General features: G+C 40.6%; 1 protein-coding gene across 1 annotated transcript in view; it reads right to left on the bottom strand.

The window, feature by feature from the left end:
- The window catches only part of CUBN (cubilin), a 256725-nt gene that overhangs the window by 149915 nt on the left and 85375 nt on the right, over positions 1-21435 (bottom strand). Inside the window, exon 28 of the mRNA XM_019662920.1 lies at positions 13519-13669. Coding sequence (XP_019518465.1) covers positions 13519-13669 — 151 coding nt within the window. The remainder of the gene's footprint in view (positions 1-13518; positions 13670-21435) is intronic.

The raw sequence follows: 21435 nt of genomic DNA, 5'->3' as shown, positions 1-21435 counted from the left end.
TGTGACGTAAGACAAAACAGGTTCTAACCCTGGCTGGGTTACTCCTTGGAAAGGTTAAATAATTTAACCTTTCTAATGCTGAATTTCTTCACCTGTAACAGAGAGTATTTAACCTCATAGGGTTGTTACCCAGATTAAATGAAATAACCTAAGTGAGGTTTTCAGTTAAGTGTCTTTCATACGATAATCACTCCATACATTCTGCACGTTGTAATTTAACAAGAGTTTATCCAGACATAGGATAAGATGAGAGAAAGATTTGGAGTTGGAAAAGAAATTGCCACCAGCTGAAAAACCATCATGAATAGCTGAGAAGAGGTAAGAAATCAGTTGTTCATTAAGCTACAATATAGCTCATATGTGTATGGCAGTTCGCAGGTTTTCATAGTGTTTTTAATAAGCACATTATCTTATTTGAAATTCATAACTACTCTATGAGGTAGGCAAGAAGGAGCATGTCAGGCCCACTTTAGAGAGAAGCAAACTGAGGCTCAAGAAGGCTGCTGGACTTGGAGCTCACATAGTGAACAGCAGATCTGGGGCCAACCCCTCCCCCCAATTCCCACTTCTGTGTTCTTTCCACCATGCCCTGCTGGGCACTCCAGCCCTAAGGCACTGGAATGGCAGTGCTAAACACAGCCCTCATTACTGTTCTGTCCAGCTACTGAGAACAAAAAGTCACCATGGCAACCTGAAAAAAACAAATAAAGCAAAAACCTTTTCCATTTAATTTGAGGCAAATCTGACAAAATCTAATATATTAACGTCATTAGACATCAGACGAACTGGAATAAATAATGTCCTGAAGAGAATCATATGTTGTTCAGTTTTAATTAATCTTTACAAAACTTTCAGCACTGGTAACTGATAATCTATTTGATTCTATTTTCCTCCAAACTCCCAGTTACAAGCTGAAAGGAAGAGCTTACCTTATCAGCAGGAAGCATGTTGATTTACTGAACTCATAACAAGGAAGACTTTAAACTGTTGCTAAACCTGTTTACTTATGAAGATACGTATTTTAAATCTTTCTCACAGAAGGACTTAGCTAACAGTTGCATTGTGGTCTAAAACAGCAAGGAGTTAAAAAAAATTTTTTTTAATTAGGCATAATCTACGAGGTCAGACAAATAAGTTTGCGAACTTGTTGCAAGGATGTTGCTAACCTTTTTAGGTATGAGAGGGATTATTCATTATGAATTTGTACCAACTGGACAAACGGTTAATCAAGTTTACTATCTGGAAGTGCTGAAAAGGCTGTGTGAAAAAGTTAGATGACCCGAACTTTTCATGGCTCTTGCATCTCAACAATGCACCAGCTCACCAGACAGCACTGTCTGTGAGGGAGTTTTAGCCAGTCAACAAATAACTGTATTGGAACACCCTCCCTACTCATCTGATCTGGCCCCCAGATTCTTTCTTTACCTGAATATAAAGGAAATATTGAAAGGAAGACATTTTGATGACATTCAGGACAGCAAGGGTAATAAGACAACAGCTCTGATGTTGTCATCAGAAAAAGATTTCCAAAATTGCTTTGAAGGGTGGACTAGGTGCTGGCGTTGGTGCATAGCTTCCCAAGGGGAGTACTTCAAAGGTGACCATAGTGATAATTCAGAAATGAGGTATGCAGCACTTTCTCTAGGATGAGTTCGCAAACTTACAGTAATTGTCAGACTTGGTATATATGTTCTATCTTCAAGGTTTTGGGTTGTTGTTTTGGGTTGTTGTTTTTAAATGGAAGAGCCTTAATAAAAGCAAACTTTTATTAGCAAAAGGCAATGAAACAGCTAAATGGAATCAGAGGCACTGAGTTTTAAAGACACATTCTGTATTTCCCTATGATTACTCAAATGCAGTCAGCTCTTTACACTTGGCATTTCATTTTCCTGAAACTATGTTCCATAAACCATTAGCACTGGGAGGGCTGCCAGCTTGGAACTGACATGGCCCACAAGGGCTGGAAGAACAGGAATAGAGAACGGGCCCTAAGAGGACATCTTCACGTCCTTATTCTCTAATGCCTGAGGAAAACGCCTGAGACATTAGCTGTCAATGTTGAAAAGAACTTGATAAGCCAAAGAAGAGTAAAAGAATAAATTTTAAACACTCTGAATGATGGTGCTCACATGCATCATTAAAATGATTGAGTTATACTTTACTAGTTTTTCTACAGTTTAAAAATAAAAACTTTCCCTTCTTCTGTACCTTGAGGGGTGCCTCACTGGTTAGACCAATCTCCCTCTGAAAGGCAACACATGTGAAGGGCGTGGAGTCACAGGGAGAAGCTACCAAGAAAGGCACTTCTGGTGGGGCAGGTATGACGTGAAATAGCAACTAAGAGCCCAGGATTTGGGGAAGATCCAACCAAAGGTAATGTCGTAATATTTTCTAGAGCACACAGGCCTCAATTCTGACACATCTATGAGATATGCAAATCACATAATTAAGGTGATTTTGAACAGAAACTTTCAGGTTGGGGGTGGGGGGTGAGGGTGGACAGAAATGTGAGCTCCATAAAATGGTCAAAGCCATCCAAAGGCGACTGTGGCAGGTATAAGAACCACCAGAAGTCAACAATTCCTGGTTTGATTTTACCAGTTAATTCCCCAACAGCCTAAAAGTGTAGGCCACTCTCCTGAGACATAGGCGAAAGGCAAATGATAGTATCTATGTAGGTATCTATCCTACAAAGAAAGAAAATTAAAATCAGATCCTTTTCTCTGAAGACACAGCCAATGATAGAGCCCCAGAAGTCATATGATTGTAAGGATTTGCAGATTAAGTTTCTGGAGGATTTTGTGGATTAGTAGTTATTCCGTGAGGACACAGACACAAGCTGGAACAATCAATGAGATGAAATCAGAGAAGAAAATCAAGTGATATAAAGACTTAGGAACGTAAGCTTCTGAAGAAAAAGGAAGAAGAAAAGACAAAGCACGGTGACTCCAGGAGAGGAGAAAGTTTTCAAAAGCGGCAGAAACTCCTGTATTGAGTTGAGATCATGTCCACCTGGAGCCCGTTGCAGAGTCTATCAAGTTAAGAGGAGGTCATACTGGGTCAGAGGGGGACTGACATTCAATACAATTGGTGTCCTTATAAGGAGAGGGAAGTTTGGACACAGACACACAGAAGGAAGAAGGCCATATGAAGATGGAGACAGAGATTGGAGTTACACATCTATAAGTCAAGGAAAGTCAAGGACTGCAGCAACCAACAGAAGCTAGAAGTCAGGAAGGATTCTTCCCTAGAGACCCCGGATGGATAGCCCTGCTGACACCTGGATTTGGGGACTTCTACCCTCCCAAACTGTGACAGAATACATTTCTATTGTTTTAAGCCACGCATTTTGAGGCATTTTGTTATATCAGCCCTAGGAAGCTAATACACCTCCATTCTTTTCCTGAAAAGCGAGGTGGCCAAACTCGAAGGCAGGCAAAGAATGATAGCAGCTCTGAGTGCAACATTTGAAGGAGTAGGGGTTGTAAGTTCCCCTTAACCCTTCTTGTACTGAGTATTGCCCATTTATCACATTGGCGTTTAGATGATGGTTGGTCACAGATAAGACAGAAGATCACCCGTTTTAGTGTGTTTGGGCTGCTCTAACAAAAGAACACAAATTGGGTGGCTTAAAACAAGGAAATGTATTGTTTGTTTGTTTGTGGGTGGGTGAAGGTCCCTCTGGGTCACAGACTCACGCGGTACAAGGGGGTGAGGGAGCTTCTGGTGCCTCTTTTCTGAGGGCACTGATCCCAGTAATGAGGACTCCACCCTCAAGACCTAATCCCCTCCCAAAGGCCCCCCTTCCTAACACCATCACTTTAGCAATTAGGTTTCAACATGTGAATTCTCAGGGGACACTGATGTTCAGACTCAGCAAATTCTACTGTTGAGAAAACTAGAGACAAACTTAGAGTTAGGTGTGACATTAGGAAGAAATATGCAAACTCAAGAACTAACAATAATGATTTTTAGCACTGAGGAGTCAGTAAGGGTTTAGAAAGTTTCATCTTCCATAAGGACTTCATCCCAGCCCCAGAAGTTCTGATAATCATTTGTCTGACTGATTTCCATACAGCCATGGATACGGAGTAGAGTTATCTATTTTCAGCGATAAGGACAAAAAAAGGGGGGTTATAAGGCCACAACATGAAGTTAATGACTTGGAAAATAGATACAAGGAGTTCAAAAAAATCAATGTTGTCCATAGTTACAAAAGGACTTTTAAATTACTATATAAGATGTCATATGAATATTCAAAGCTAAGGTTATCATAGCTATCTAACCCCCTGTGATGTCCTGAACCTGAATATTGAAGTATTTCACATTAGTACACCATTAAAGAGAAGTGAACCCAGTGTAGCCATACTTTAGGATTTTCCACATAATATAAATTTTAATTTCCTGTATACGAAAGGATAAAAATCTTTCATTTTGATCCAGAGAAGTATAGCCAATCTTGTCATCTTTTCATTTTGATTAGCTATATCTTTACCTTCCAATCTACTCATTCCCACCAAATTACAAATGGTTTCCCAGTAGAAATTCTTTGCTTACAATTTAGGAGAAATCAATCAATCCATCTCTCTTAGACATTTTTGAAATATTGAAGATTTCAGAACAAAACATATGAAAGTAGTATAAAAATATCTTCCAAGGAAATGAAATGAGAACAAGGCAACTGGACTAATTTCCCCTAATATAAGCAGTCATGCCTAACATTACTTGATGAAATCCCCCAAACACAGCAAAAAACAGAGGAAATGTGTTCTCTTTATGCAATTTCAAGCTTCAAAACTCCTATTTCTATTTATAATCTTTCATTCTAATTCTGCTTTCTTTCAATTTAATTACTTTGGTACATGGCACTTTTGCAGGGAAAAGCTCACCAGCCCCTCCCTCCGGGCTCTGCATCACTCACCCACCCCAAATTCCTTTGCTCATCTTCCCCTTCTCCCAACCTTTCCTCCACAGTGAGGACATCGACAAGAGGACCAACATGGGCAGCACCACGCCGATGGTCGTGATGTCTGCTGACCCTCCAAACCCGAGCCATGAGATTGTTTTCTGTGATTATAATACCAGGGGGTATGGATGGGCCCCTTGCAGGGTAAATGCTACGGGCATCCAGCCAGCCACAGTCCTTAGCTTAGAGGAGGCAAAACTCTCTGGCTGGGCTCCTAAATTAATCAAATCCTCAAGTGCTCCACCTCATCCTTCACTGATTACCTCCAGTCAAACCAATCTATTTGGGGGGCAATTATCCTTTCACGCTTCACATTATTATAACTCCTCTTGTACACTAGTTTGCGTAACTAAACCGTGGTAACAGATTCAGTGACCTCTGTGCTCTATCCCAGCTCAGAAGCCTATGAGTCCATTAGTCACACGCAGCCACTCCAAAAGATGAGCACTGTACAGCTAAGTAACAAAGCAGATGCTGTGCCAGAGCTCAACTATCAACTATCAACTATTTTGAACTAGTTGTTTGCTAAGCAATGCGCTTCCCCCCTGTTACTGGTACTTGAACTTGAAGAAAGGATGAATTGTGTAGTTTAGTGGGAATACCTTGGAACCAGAACATTATTTATTTGGGGGAAAACTGCATACATTCATTAAAAAATATCCATTTTCCTCAGTGGGAAGTTACTTACAAAATTACCTACTAGGAGTTCTAACCTTCTCTGCATTACAGTATCCTGTAATGAATTTTGCAATGAAAAGTTATAGGGAAAAATTATTTGTTTCAGACAGAGTGCAGCTATTAAAACTCAGGCACCACACACTTGGTTTTGTATCACAATTCCATCTCTAACTTACTGGATTTGTGAGTTTGAGAAAATGACTTAACTTCTCTAAGCTCCTTCCTCAGTTTTCTTATCCATATATGGGGATGGTCATGCTTATTTCAGGGAATTATTGGGAGGAGACATGAGATAAAATTTTTGAAGCACTAACCAAAGCGCTCGGCATATGGTGTCATTTTTTTAAATATGTCAAGTGTCATTTTTAAAATGATGACATCAACATTTAAAAAATGATAACAGCAACATTTTTTTAAATGATAACGTCATTTTTAAATGACAACATTAACATTTTTTAAATAACTACTTGGTCCAGTAATAATAAACAAGAGGTCAATTCAATCAATGCACTAAGCACTTAAATCATATTTTCATTCACTCCTTATATGGCAACATGGTTTATTTTTATCATAATTAATGTCTTAAAATAAATTTAAAATTATGTATAGGTAGCAAAATCAATATTTTTTAGCTTGTGATGAGTCTGTAAGTATAACCAGAAGTAACCAGAAGGAGAAAATGTCAGGGACAAAGTAAATTAATGTCATTACTTATAGAGAGAATATAAAACTCTATTAAACCTTCTAGAATGTTTCTACTATCATTCTTTGTTTTGTGAGTCAGTGCCATGGGAGGCTCACATTACTTCCTCTGACTACGCAGTGGCACACATATCAAACAAGTCCTTGGATACGTAACGTTAGAGACGACTATGGCCATATTTAAGTAAATACTCAGAAAAGGGGAACCTCTGGGGACAAAAATTAGTGTTTTTTCACTCAACATCATGTTCGTTCTATGTGGTTTTAGTCATTTTGGGCTGCTACAAAATTTGAAACTATGGAAAAAAAAAGTGTGGTTTCTTTTTTTCATGTTGTACGAAAAAGTGTGGAATCCCCTGGAAAGTATGTGCAATATCTATCAGGGATGTTGTTGCTAAGGACCCAGAACACAAATAGAAGATTCAAGAAAGGCCGTCCTTTGGCCCAAATCTCAAGGTTGATTACAAATTGTGCAATATATGATTTGGGAAGGTCGTGGTTGTTTGAGGGTTTGTTTTCTTTTTTTCTTTTTATAACTGTTTCAAAGAGAAGCAGTGGAAATAGAACTGCAAGTTTTTCAAATGACATGGGAATTGGGAGGCAAGACTACTAAAATGCCCTTACTAGTTACAAGACTCAAAACCAACATTACGTGAAGGTCAAGTGTGTGTATGAATATTTTCTGCTGTCGTCAAGGAGGCAAATAATGCCATGATCTCGTAGCTTTTCCACTCATTCTGAAATGTCTGCATAAGCCCCTGATTACTCGGACCTTGCTGGGAAGTTTCTGAAGCCAAGGCAAAAAGGGTGCGTGATTTTCTTAGTAAATCATTATCCCAGTTTTACCAATGTGAGTGAATTTATGAACAGATTTTTAAATATGAGCATCGTCCATTAAGAACTTCTTTGCAAAGCAGACATGTGAGAATTTGCCATAAATAAAAATCAGACAGAGTATCATCATGCAGACATCGGGGCTTCGGTTCTCACTAAGACTGCATTCATTTTCATTCTCCATGCTAGAAAACTTGCTACGAGTATCCCCAAGATAAAAGTTCAAAATACCAAACAGGCTGAAGTAGCTGGAATAGCAGGGCAGGATATAGCATAAGTGCATGTGAAAGAAAGCCTGGTCAGCATGTAGGGAAATGAGTTTTAACTTAAAACTGTCTCTTAAAAGTTTCTATTTTACCTAAATGTCTACCCAAACTGAACAGCATTTCTTTATCTTTTATCATACTATGTAATAAAACAATAAACACTATGTGATATAACAAAACACTACATAATAAAACTATCCCAGGAGTCTATGTCCATTTGTCTATATACCATGAGGTTGCCTCCAGACTTACTGAGCTGAAGGATGCATTCTTGATCATAAAGGAGGTCACTTTAGAGGCAGACTGGGAGAGGTGTTGTACCATTTCTCTCTGTGACATTATATCAGCACGTAGCAGGAAATGACAATATGAAAGCAATTCATCACCAGCAGAGAAAAATGTCCCCGTCTGAGATTAGGACCAGACATGTGATTCACTTCCTCCCGTCCTTGTGAGCACGCCCTGGGATCTTTGCAAACCACAATTCATAAAAAATCACTTTCGTTGTGAGCATCATACCTTGAGATAGCTGTGATTCTTTGCACCATGTGGAAGCAAGGCTCAGGATGGACAAGAAATAATAGCCATGTTCTTGCAATGGCTCATAGCAACTGGTCTCTGACACCGTTTCCTGCCTCAGCTTCTATCACTCCCTTTAGCTCCGTGTTTCTCAGCCATGTTGGGTTCATTATTGCCTCTCTAAGGAGCCTTTTCAGATATTGTTTTTCCCAAATTCTCCCCCATAAAATTTTAATATCACAGATGTACCATATATATAGATATAGGTATATGTATATGTATGCACTTTATACATGAGGCCTAAGATTTTTTTCACCCTCCCCAAAACCAGTTTCCACCCCCTTGGGGTTGATAAATGCTGTAGCTGATGCAAGGCTCCCTACTTCTACTTAAAAATGTCTTCCCCTCTCGGGATATTTGTCTGACTGGTCGATTCTTGCTCATCCATTAAAACTCAGCTCAATGCCAACGGGCGGCCGGATGGCTCACTGGTTAGAGCGTGCGCTCTTAGCAACAAGGTTTCCAGTTCGACTTCCGCATGGGATGGTGGGCTATGCCCACCCGCAACTAAGATTGAACACAGCACCTTGAGCTGATGGCCACGAGCTACTGATGGGCGGCCAGATGGCGACTGGACTTGGAGCTGAGCTAGCTGTGCCCTCCACAACTAAGATTGAAGGACAACAACTTGGCTGTTCCCCTTCCCCAATTCCCCAACACTGTTCCCCTTCCCCAATTCCTCAATAAAATCTTCAACTAAAAAAAAAATAAACCTAAAAACAAAAACAAAAAAAACTCAGCTCCAGTATTCAGCTGCCTGAAGGACCTCTTGAAACCCTAACTAACCCCCAGTACCTCAGACTGTCACTATTTAGACATAGGGCTATTATAGAGGTGATTAAGTCAAAATGAGGCCCCCCTGTCAATCTGATTGGTGTCCTTATATGAAGATGAGATCTGGACACAGGAAGAGACCCTGGGATACACACTCACACAGAAAAGGCCCTGTGAGGACACCGCGAGAAAGCCACCAGCGGCAAGCCAACCAGTGAGGCCTCTGGAGAAACCAAACCTGCGACACCTTCATCTCAGCCTTCCAGCCTCCACAATAGAGAGAAGTAAATTTAGCCACCCAGTCTGAGGTATTTTGTTATGGCTGCGTGAGCAAACTAATAAACTCTGTATTCTAAACACCATGCCCAGAACCTGGTTAGTGAATCAATATGTGCTGGTTGGACAAACGACTGAACGGAAAACATGTGCTCAGTAAACACCTGCTTACAGAGGCTATGTGTAAATTACTAAGACGTGATGCACAGTGCAAACTGTCTGTTCTTTGGAAGGTAGGCCCGGGAGATCTCCTCATAGAGCCCAGTTAATTCACCCTCACTCACACCCTAAGGGTGATTACCCAGCGTTCACATAGAAGGCAAAAGGATCATGAATTACAAAAGACAAAACCTTTGTCCTCAAAGGGTAAACCTCCCAGAAACCCCAGCACACACACTATAGGTCTCAAAAGGAATAGAAATTACAAATTAGAAGGATTTCCCCTGAAAGGCCAACAACAAACAAAGACTATTGAAAAGTCCAAGTGAGGGAAAGAGAATCAGAGGGAAGGTTTAAGAGAAATATTGCTGACCTCACGGAGGTTCTTTGCCAGGGCTCTAAAAATATAGTTTCTAAAAGCCATTTGCAACAGCGTCGCATGCCCCGAGATAGTTGAGAAGGCACTGGCTTATGCTCAAACCCAGTCAGCCATGGAAGGCCTTGATAAAAATTGTTTTAAATATTCTCCTGAGCCAATTTCTGAAAACCTTCAGGCTTAAGAAATCTCATTCACAGCTAAAATGAAGATACAATGAAACCAGCCCCCATCCGAGAGGCTGATGTCATCTATCTCCCCAAAGAAAAGGCAGCACTTTCCTTTGTGAAAATCCAGGATGACATCACCTCCTGATCACAGGCCACTTAGCCCTTCCCCTGCAATTCCCAGCTGAGGGGGTTCTCTCCCTTTGCAAATGTCACTTTGGCGCACAAAGCTCCTTGACCTTGTTTGTCTGCTGGATTCCATTACCCAGGGAAGGTGGGCCTCGGGGAGAGGGTAGAGTAAGAGGCGAGGGGTGTGCACAGCTGGCTAGGAGGCCCCTATTCACACAGCTCCCGCAGAAAGTTCTATATGCCCTTCAGCAACCCAGACGGAGGCCCCCGAGGCTGAATTCAGCCTCTGGACAATGCAGTCAGCACTCAATACTGGGAACAGTTTAGCCAGGCAGGGCAGCAGCGGCCATTTCTTTCTTTCCAGGGTGGGTCTGTCTTTGATGGGCGGCATAAAGGCAGAGGGCAGTGTGGTTTAATCTCATGTCTGCAGTTCCGCTTTAAAAACGGGCCCACAAAGAAAGCCCGATTGTAGATGCATTTTCTCAAAGAAAAAAGAAGATTTGTGCAGTCAACAAAGAGACACATTTTGTAAATGGGTTTATGAAGGAATTGACAGAGCAAATGAAGTGGATGCTTCCTCAGCAGCAATGCTCGGGAAATGAAGTGTCAGGTGGGTGTCCTGGGCCTTGGCCCTTGAACCTGATTCTGAGATAGAGGCTGGGGGAGGCTGTGCAGAGACATCCTTTGGAATTACGTACACGTGCACACATTTGTGGGCGCACACAAACACACATTCAAGAATATTACTGTTACATTTGAAAATTGAGACTAAGTTTTACATTTATTTTGTATGAGTTTGTTTTGTATTTTTTCATTTGTATTTGATTTTATATTCTGAATCTCACAAGATGCCATGTTGCTTCGCTTCTTCAAGATCCTACTCAAAATTCATTTCTGTGAAATCTGACGGACTTACAGGTAAGAGGAAGTGTGCCCGCCCCCCCCACCACCCTGCCCAAGTCCCTAACTGTATGTGACCTGATGCCACTTAGCTCAGCACTGCTCCCCCGACTCTGACCTCCAGCCACTCTGCCACGCCTGATTTTTGGCTCCTTCACCCCGCATGCTCCCTCCACAGGGACTTTGTCTACTTGGAATCCTTTTCCTTCCCCTATTGGTCTACATAACGCCTGCATATTCTTTGATTTTAAAGGGCTCATTTTCATGCAGGACTTCTCCGACCTCCTGTCCAGCTCAAATCTCCTTTTATGTGTTCCGTGGCACTTATTTATATTTATTTGTGTGCTTTTGGCTTGACGGCCTCTTCTCCCAATCACCTGTAAGCTCTATGACAGTAGGTACGAGGCCTGCAGGCAGGAATCACACACAGGGTCCCCAGCCCTTGCACAGTACCTGGCCCAAAATGGTTACTTCATATGTGTGCAACGAACTAGGGATAACTGAGAAATCAGGTTTATGTCTTCAGCCTACCTCCAGTGAGTAAGAAGTAGGGGAACCTGTCCTACCGGAACCTCTTCGCTGACTCTCGTCTATTTCGTCGGCCTCTCTTCTCAGGCTATCATCTCAAGTTAAAGACCTAATTCAGACACAGAGTATAAGCTCTGCATTCTTGTGGCACTGCATAACTATAGTATATGATAGTTAATTTTGCACAGATCTAGAACACTTATCATCCCCTTCCAGAAGGTTCTTCCCATGTATAATTTATATGTAGTGGGCATCACGGAGTTAAATTTTTTTTTTTTCCCCAATTCTGGTCTTAGCTGGCAAAATGTTGTTGCATAACTCTGGTTCCAAGCTTAGCAAGTTTTCAGCAATTGGGGGAAAGTTTTGAAATAGTAATAGGAAAAGAGAATAGACAGAGGGTGTCTTTGATTCCACCAAATGAAGACAGATTTCAAATGGAACTGACAGAAAATAATTAAAGTGTTGTCTACAGAGTAGCACCATCAGCATTATCTGCGAGCTTTGTAGAAATACAGATTCATGGGCCCTCCCTCAGCCCCTCTGTATCACAGTCTGCATTATAACAAGATCCCCAGCAATTCATAGGCACGTGAAAGTCTAAGAAACACTGCTCTGGGAAATACGCCTGGCCCTTGAAAATCTGGGTCATTTCCCAAGATTTTCCCACTTCTTCTTGGTCTTTTCATATTGTCTGCAGTTTCCTTAGACTCACGGCATTTCTGAATCACAGAATACTAGAGATAGACTGTATTGCTGAGCTGAACGAATCCAGTCCCTTCATTTACTAGATCAATAAATTGACAGTCCGAGGTCAAATCCACCTACTTGATGAAGAGGACAGTTGAGAACTTCCACAAGCTTAATTATCATAGCTCATTTACAACTCATAATCTGTGTTTCAAGCTATAAGTAGCTCTGTGGATAACCACTGAATAGTTTTAAACACTGAAAACCCCATTCTTATATTTTAACAGGAATACACTTGGTCTCTAGTTCATAACCTCAGAACATCTAACATTCTTAAATACATAATAGGGCTATTCAGCTATGTATAGCACTGAGATTCATACAATAAACGTACTGTGATGTTAACAACCTTCAAGTGTCAACCATGACACACATTCATGCCCTCACCTTGTGCTCACCAATGATTGCAACAGTGGGGCCACAGCTTAGAGGTCTGTGTGTGGCTCCAGGTGTGACATCGCAACTCCTTCTCTTTCAAATGGATTGAAAGAGACCAGTGAGCCCTAAGACCGTGGGTGGGAACTTCTACTATAATATTCACAAGGACTCTGTTTTTCAGGTCTGGATCACTTTAGAAGAGTGGTTCTCAAACTTGAACCACCAGGGAGACCAGTTAAGACACAGATTATTAGGCCTCCCTTCCGAGTCTGTGATTCTGTAGGTTTGGGATGGGGCTCCGAGAATTGCATTTCTAACAAGTTCTAGGGGACGCTGATGCTGCTTTTGGGGGAGCATATGCAGAGAACCACTGTTCTGGGGCCCTCTCCCTTTAGACTGGGCCATAGGAGGTTAGTCTGGAAGTTTTAGAAGTCCTGTTAAAAATGAATTTTCATCTTGAGAGAAACGACTATCCTACCTACTTGCTGAACCACAGGTGGGCACTGATGTGCCTTTACGTGTGTGGGTACAAAATGTGGCCCTGGCTTACAGCATCACTAGCTTAAGATTTCTGCTCCTGTGTCCCTCTCAGCCCAATCCCTGCCCTTCGCTTTCTCTCTCTGATTGACTCTCATTGTTTCCCTTCCATCCCTGTCATTCCTTCTCTCCTTAATGGCAGGGTGAGCCTTAAATCTTATTCTATTGCACTCCTCCTGAGAGGCCCCCATCCAACCTGGCAATGTGCTTGCCACACCCCAGTACAGGCCTTCACCCCTAGAAGCTTCATTCTGCTCCCTCCTCTCACTTGGGTAGCTTATCACTGCATCTGCTTAAGCAGTTACTTGTCCACTTTGACATCACTTCCTCTGACTCCCTAACAAGGCTTCGTTCTCTGAGAGCTGCCGATGTCTGAGTAAACATTCAAAGACCTACCAGCAGATTACTACCCACCTTCCGTTGTTTGTTGATGGCACTGTTTCCAAACACAGAATTGGGAAGGAGGCAATTCTTGGTCTAATAGCAACCACCCAACGTGACTGGGCTCGGCGCGGGGCTTACCGTGAATGAACCACTGCATCTGGAATCCTTTCTCATGGTGCCCGGCCCCATCGGTATAGAATAGCACTTGAAGAATGGGGCCCGTGGTGCTCCCGGAGGGCGGCATGCCTGCTCCACAGTAACGTCCTATCCGCCGTGTGCCGTCATAGAGCTGAAATCAAAGAGAAGCCTTCCAATAAAAAACAACTTTGAATGGTCTGTCAGGTGGCAAAAGTAAGGTCTACTCATGCAACAAAGCTGATCCTTGGCTCAAAAGTTAAGGTTACATCTACTGGGGTGGGTTGAGTACAGGACATTTAATCTAAGAATTCAAAGTAGAACATTATGTACTTTTTTAGGAATAATTCCTAAACCCAATAATCTGGAAATCAAGATACTGTTTGGTGTTATGTCAGCCTAGCAAATTTCCTCCAAAGTATAGTCTAGGCCCAGAATAAGGAAATAGTAGGCCGAATGAGGTGTGTTCAGATGTTCTTATATGTTCATATATGGATAAGAGATGCTCAATAAATAGCAGCATTATAAGATATAAATTTAAAAAAAATACTAATGATAGAAAAACACATTTTAGAAAGCTGTGAAAAACAAAAATACAAAAATTAATCCCACTGGAGATAATCACTATTAATGCTTTGTTAACACCAGAATTGTTTCTTGCCAACACGTTTTCATTTGTATATGTGTATGTACATATGTGTGTAGGTGTATGGGTGTAAGTTTGGGCTACACATTTCATTGCATTCCCCGTTTTTATCCTAAGTGCATCACTAAATAGTCCACTTAAACATTTTTAATGGTGGCATAAGATGCTACTAACACACAATTTACATTACATTTCTGTTGTTCATTTAGGATATTTTCAAATTTTTTTGGCCAACTCAAATATTTGTTTGTTATTTTAAATTTTTCCCAGGAAAAGATTCCTATAAGGGAAATGAATCAAAGAGTATAATCTTTTTTGGCATTTCATGTATATTATTTATTTTCTCACCAGAAAGTTTATACCAATTTATTCTCCCACTGGCAGTTTACAGAAATATTTTGTACAATGGAACTTTAGCAACTATGACTATTAATTTTTAAAACTGGTTCTGACAGTGAAAATTTGTGTGTGTTTTTATAATTATCTTAATTTGTGTTACTTTGGGGTTGACGTTTTTTCATGTTTATTGGCCATTTACATTTCTTCTCTCAGAACTTTTCTGCTGAGGTCTCTGCCTATTTTTCCACTAAGGGTTTTATACATCCTGTTGTTCATCCTTTACCAGCTTCATTTAATGATTTCATCGGACACACATCCCTAAACTAAAACAATAAATAAATAAACTTCTCAGCCATATCTCTTCAAGCAGGAAAGATAACCCAGAAAGATTGGCTTCCTCATGACTCAGCCCATTATATTTTCTTTTAATCCCCTAAGGTCCACTTAAAACATTTTGTTCCAGTTACCCTCGGTATGAACTGACCATGACAACAAACTGGAAGGTATCTGATCAGAGACGCATGGTTACTTGAGTATTCTCTTGCAGAGTCCACATAGGCAAGCGTATGTGTGTGTATGTGTTTGCATGTGTCCGTGGGAAAATGTATAATCTAGATTCAATAAATTCCAAATTGACCAAATTATTTTTATTTACTAAAATGTTATGAAATAAAAAAAAATGTTAAGATATGAAATACTGCTGGAAACATACTGATTTGAGCATGAAAAACTTTTATAATCAAATTCTACAAAGCACCTCCATGGCACCTTCCCTCATCCCTAGAGCAGCCAATTATCATAAGGTTTCCTTTGAAACCCTTTAGCTCTTTATTTGTGCTTCTATGTGCGAATGGTCACATTTCCTTACCTTCTATTATAGGCATGGATGTCTGATCTCCCATACAGGCTATGAGTTTTCTTAGACCCCAGATCACCTCTGAATTCCCCTCACTGCCCAGCGCATGGCAGATCCCAATACACCCCCCAGAGAATAAACAAAATGATTTCCCCACAACCGCATTAATTTTAATCGGATTTTTCATCTGCACTATTGCTTGAAACTTGCAGAATTCGATACATATCAGGTTCTTACAGTCCTAAATGTCAGCATGTTCCTTTTAGGCAGCAAAGGCTGTGGCTCCTGTGTGGCCATTCTGTGAAGGGGGACCAGGCAGGACCTGTTCATGGTCGTACTAAATATCAGGTTTATAAATCCTGGCCTGTCTCGTTCAGAGTTCTCAAAACTGTTCGATAGACATACATGCCTGTGAGATTTGGCAGGACGGTCAGCAGAGATTCAAAAGAGAAACTCGGAAGCCCATTACATCACTCGCTCTTAAGTACTAAGCCTAAGCATTTTAAGCAAATAAATAAGGATGAGATTTACTATTCTAGGCTTATCACTTCAGCTTCCTTTTTATTTTTTTGAATACTGCTGCTTCAAATGTGTATATTTATAATCAAGTTTCTAATATTCTAGATATTTGACAGAAGCCAAAATGAGGGAGCGAGAATGAGAGAGAGAATAAAGCAACATAAAAAAGAAGGGGGAATGACAACAAAAGCCCCTGGCCTCAGACCTCAGGCCCCACCGTCTAATGTAAGAGGTGGATGTGGGGGAGGAGGCCCATGTTGCAATCTGTTTACTGCTGAATTACTGCTTCACTGGAGGGTATTTTTCTCAGCTTCACTTTTATTAAATCCAGTGTATGAGCTCCAATTCTAAACTAATTAATACCAAAATAAACGTACTGTTCCCAAGCAGAGGCATAATAAACAAGAAAACACTCGACTGTTTTCCACTCCAAAAAGCTCATTCTTAACTCTGGATTGTTGTTCGGTGACTAAACCTTTCATTATTTCATTTTTACCCAACAAAGCATAAGGTAAGATTTCCTTATAACCATCGTCGCGCTAAGCTTAATGGGTCTTTTGAAATACTAGCTAGTGACATTTGGAGGAACCATATTTTAGATTCTATTCAAGGTCATAAGTAAGTAGAGTATTTTTGCTTTTCAGCTCAGCAAGGTTAAAAACCTGACATTTTCACATGACTTGGAAGGGATTTTTTTTTTTTCCTTCCTTCCGGATGGGATTACCTCATTGAAGGAGACAGCCCCTGAATCGCAGTGGTTCTTAAATAACACATTGTGAATGGGATGGAGAGCAGGGGCAAAGGGAGTGGGTTTGGGGGGAGCGCTGATGCATGACAATTAGATTTCCTTTTGCCTTTGGAAAGGAGAGAATGATGCATAAAAATAAACATCAACTAGATATGGACTAAAATGCTTAAATATAATGTCAAATAAATTAATGAGTTGATTAGTATAGAACAATACCTCTGTACAAAAAACAAAAAAAAAACCCAAACCCCCAATTTTATGTCCTTCTCAAGTTTACACTTAATTAAATCAGGGTGTTTTTTTTTTGTTTGTATTCACACAGATGGCTAACGTCGCCTCTATAATTCATCCCCGCGTAAATTTACCACACAAAACAGGAACACTCATTTTTCAAAAAGTACACAAACACTGGTTACCATGGTAACCAGTTGGAGCCCTATGATTCTGTTTTCAGAGCAAAATGTTAACCACAGGACATTCCAGCTGTGACTCACTGCAACTGGCAAGCACTGGCCCTAAAGGATTTGATTGCCCTGCTTTTGGAAAGCCTAAAGATCTACTCGGTCTGCACAAATATCTGAGGCCAAAATTAAATCCATATTAAGGGAACGAGTAGAAATTAAGAAGAGAAAGATTGATGTTCTCACTTTGAATATGCACATCTAATTTGCATAACTGTGTTTAGAGTTTAGAGGTATTTTTATAAATACCTGAAATGATGCTTGTATTTTCAAGTTAGCCATTAAACTGCATCTTCAAATGTGGATATGTATTATACACAACCTCCTGTGTAGAATGTTTTCAGTTATTCCCTTAAGGAGACTATTCATTTAGGGTTTTTGTGGTTTAGATCCCTCCCCCACCCTGAAATATCTCAACCACTCTTAGGACGTTCAAAGAGGAAGGAAATTGCTTGCCTAGCCACATTTACCAATTTCTATGTACTTCCTGCGCATGGGTCTGATCATTTGGTACATGCATGGGTTATCAGACCACGAGTGACTTCAGCCTCCAATTGCCACATGAAATGATTCGTGGACTCCTTCTAAATATTCAGAACCCATGCATACAAGGTAGAAGATATAAAAATGAAAACACATCACTGACAAAAAACATATCTTATAATTTTTGTAAGATTACGGGTTTTGTAGGTACTTTAGGGGTCCCTGGAACTCAAGTCTGGAGGATCCCAGAGTCAGCTAATGGTACCTCAACCTGTTCCCTCAGCAGGAACCAATTCTATGAACTGTAAGGGCTCTCAGAACAGAAATGAGCTTTTCAAGTGCCTCTTTGTTGCTAAACTGTTTTTGATTTTGAAAATTTGTGCCTGGAGTAATGACATTATAACCAATTATCTCATATGTATGAGCTTGGGATGCACAGTGACTTCTAAACCCATTTTAGAAACGCAATGAGTAACAACTAAAATTCATCCCTTTCTATTTTAGATCGGCGTCTAATTCACACATTTTCTAAGTATTGTTTTTCTTATTTAGTTGCAATTTTTCTGGGAGAACATTCTTGTCTTAAAGTGGAGTATTAATTCTAAGAAACAATGAAATATAGCCCATATAGATAAAGGAAATCAAGAATGTTTTTGGAACAATGTCATTAAAATATTGTAAATCATCTGGAAAAAAATTGGGTCCATTTCCTATTAGAAATCTTTTAGAACTCCAAAAACCTTATCCTTTAGAGTTTAATATATAATTAAAATAATTCATCTGCCATGAGGGAGAATTCTAGGTGTAGTAGAGAACCCTCTGATATTTGTAAAAAACAGAAATTCTAGTCAATGTTAGGAAAGCAGTTAAATTTCTGAGAACTATACTTAATGAGTTCATAGAGTGGTTTTCTGAAGTCAATGTCACTCACAGAAGATTACAATTCAACTGGAAGCAGGAAAGTAATTTTACTGTAGAAGCATACCAGGGTATATTCACTGTAGTCAGTGTCAGGCTCTAGGTTCACAGTCCAGTCCAGCTCTAGAATCTGCTTAGGATATAATATTGTGGAAACGACTTAACCACTCTAATTAATATTTCTTTATAAATTTGCCATCATGGTGGTTTTCATAGGCTGTTGTAAATAGCAAATGAAACAAATCATGTAATAGGTTGAGTGTGAGGCCTAGCATGTGTAAAGTGCTCAAAATGTTATTCTAACCCCTCTTTGTCAGAGGCACAGGGAACCAACATTTTTTTTTCCAAAGAAGCCACTCCAGAAATAGCTGTGAGAGAAAAAATATGATGGGTATAGAGAACTTGAGCTGACACAGGTACAACATTTCACAGAAACCATCCCTAGCCGACCAGACAGGGAAGCAACAAATCAATGATTCACTTGTGAGGAGATGGACGGCCACTGCTCGAGTGTGTCACTATCTGTGACAACCTGGTGGTGCGTGGAGACTGAGGCCATTCCCGATGTGTGGGGCACCAGCCCAGTAGAAATCCCACTGTAGAGGGGAATGTGAGCATGGTGTGTGTGTTGGGGTGAAGGGAGATGGTAGATCATGACAGAGAGCGTTAGAAAATCAGCCCAGGCTGGTGGCCCTGCACATGCCTTTTCCTGTCACAGCCTCCTCTCCCCTCCCTGTCTGGCCAGCCTGCAGCTCTAGCTGCTTAGCCACTGGAGCTCCAAAAGGGTGAGGACTGGTGAACTCTTGAAGCCCCTCTTCAGATTTTGCCCACACTAAAACACACCTGACACAGGATTGATGGGAACTGCCTCATTCGAGTAGTCATTAAGACTGTTGCTGAAGCTTACATACAAATCTCCTGGATAAACTTGGGACATTCAGAGTTTACTTTAAATTGGAAGGGCTTTGAGGTGTTCCTGTAACAACAGTAGAAAGTGGCAAACACGAATCATAGCAGAGGGTAAAAAGGCTCCCATCGTGGATGCGCAAAGCTCAAGGGGGTAAGAACTAATCAAATTGTGAAGCATCAATTAGACAAATGCTGAAGAGGAAAGCTAATCAGCAGAGCATGGTAGACCCTAGATGGCTCTGTGATGGCCCCGGGAGGCAGCCTCCTCCATTAGACACATGGTCACCCACTGCTCCCCATCCAGCACACAGACACACATCTTCTCCAAGGCACAGGAAAAGCCATGCAGCCATGGGCGGGCAGGGTGGGGCAGGAAATGTGAAAGGCCCATCTAAAATTAAACAATTACTCATAATGCTGGGCTTTGCAAGACAGCATGATACCATCGGAAGACCACATTTGGAGTGACTTCATGTCACTCAGAATTAGAGGTCTGTCTCAAACACAGACCATACAATCTCTCCTTTCCATGCGGTGGCTATTTACGGTCTCCTCTTACTGGTGCATTTACATTTTATTTCTGCTTCCTCCATATTACTAATTTTTAGAAGCCACAGAGTCTGATTTGAGGTTTGGTTTTTTTTTTCATTTTTTAAAAATCATTGTCTAATCATGGATGTGTGCAAGGATTTCACTACAAAGATTTTTACTTCAGCATTACTTATAACAGTGAAAATTTGAAAAGATTCTACATGTCCACAGTAGTGGTGGCTGCATTATGATGGTGGAATAGGCGATGCTGTAAATGATAAGGTCTAGTACATAATAGGGAGAAACACTCACAAGCTACTGACACATGGGAAAAAGTCATTATAGGATAGTATGTACAGAAGGATCCCTTTTGGATATTAAAATAAAGTAAATATATAGGGAGAGACTACAGGAATAAACACCACCAAATATTATTAGTAGTGAGGTAATTTATGTTATTTTTATTTTATCTATATTTTCCAAATTTCCTGCCATGACTATATCCTGTGTGATCAGATAAGCTTATTTTTAAAGCCTTATCTTTGGGGACCAATTAATATAGCAATGTAGATATGCATTGGTAATGCTTTTCCAATCTCAAAATTCCATACCCTTTTAGGTTCTCAGACACCCAGCCAGTCTACTAAAAACATGACACTGTCTATCTCCATAGTCTTTTCTACATATCTCAAACATTATGCATGAAAATTAGTCCATTAAAATGTTATTATCTAAGGTAATCTGCAGCATTAATTTAAAACCATATTTTGTCCCTAATGCTTTCTCTTTATAGTAATTAGGTTATTATTATTAATTAGACTAATTCTTTATTTAAAAAGAGTTCCTTCAGCTCTTCAGGGACTAAAGACTTCTTACAATCAGAAGTTGTCATAGTCACTGATGGAGCAATACATGCTCAATTCCCTCCCCAGGAAGTGAAATGCTTTGAAAGCCGCCTGTACTCTCCTGTATGTACAGGAACTTTTAACTCCATGAGCCGCAGTCCCTCTGCCAACTGCACCACTAGAGTGAAACGCTGAACATTGAAAACAATACATTCTGCCCCCTAAAAACCATCTGCTACAGATGGATTCAGACACGGGGAGGAACCTAGTTTGCAGAGCACTGTGAAATCATAGAGCCTGGAGCTGGAAGGACCCAGAGCACCGCCGTGGCCGTGCAGCAGCTGCTTCCTGCTCAGGGAGAGCAGGAAGTGAGGGCCTGTTAAATAAACAGTAAATGTAAGAACCCAAGGGTAAGGAGGACATTCCTAAACAAACATTCTGAAACGTTGCAGTTGAAAATCCTTCCTAATTTCAATATGGCCTCAGGGATAGAAAAGGACAGTCTGAGGAATATAATCAATAATGTTGTAAATATTTCTTAGGGGGCCAGATGGACTCATGTCCTGTTGGGGAGACCACTTCATAGTTGGTGTAGAGGCCTGACCACCGCACTGTATTTCTGAAGCTGATGTTGAATAATATTGTATGTCAACTATAATTATATA

Source organism: Hipposideros armiger, unplaced genomic scaffold (assembly GCF_001890085.2).
Source record: "Hipposideros armiger isolate ML-2016 unplaced genomic scaffold, ASM189008v1 scaffold_383, whole genome shotgun sequence".
Taxonomy (NCBI): domain Eukaryota; kingdom Metazoa; phylum Chordata; class Mammalia; order Chiroptera; family Hipposideridae; genus Hipposideros; species Hipposideros armiger.
This window is presented reverse-complemented; position numbering and strand designations above follow the sequence as displayed.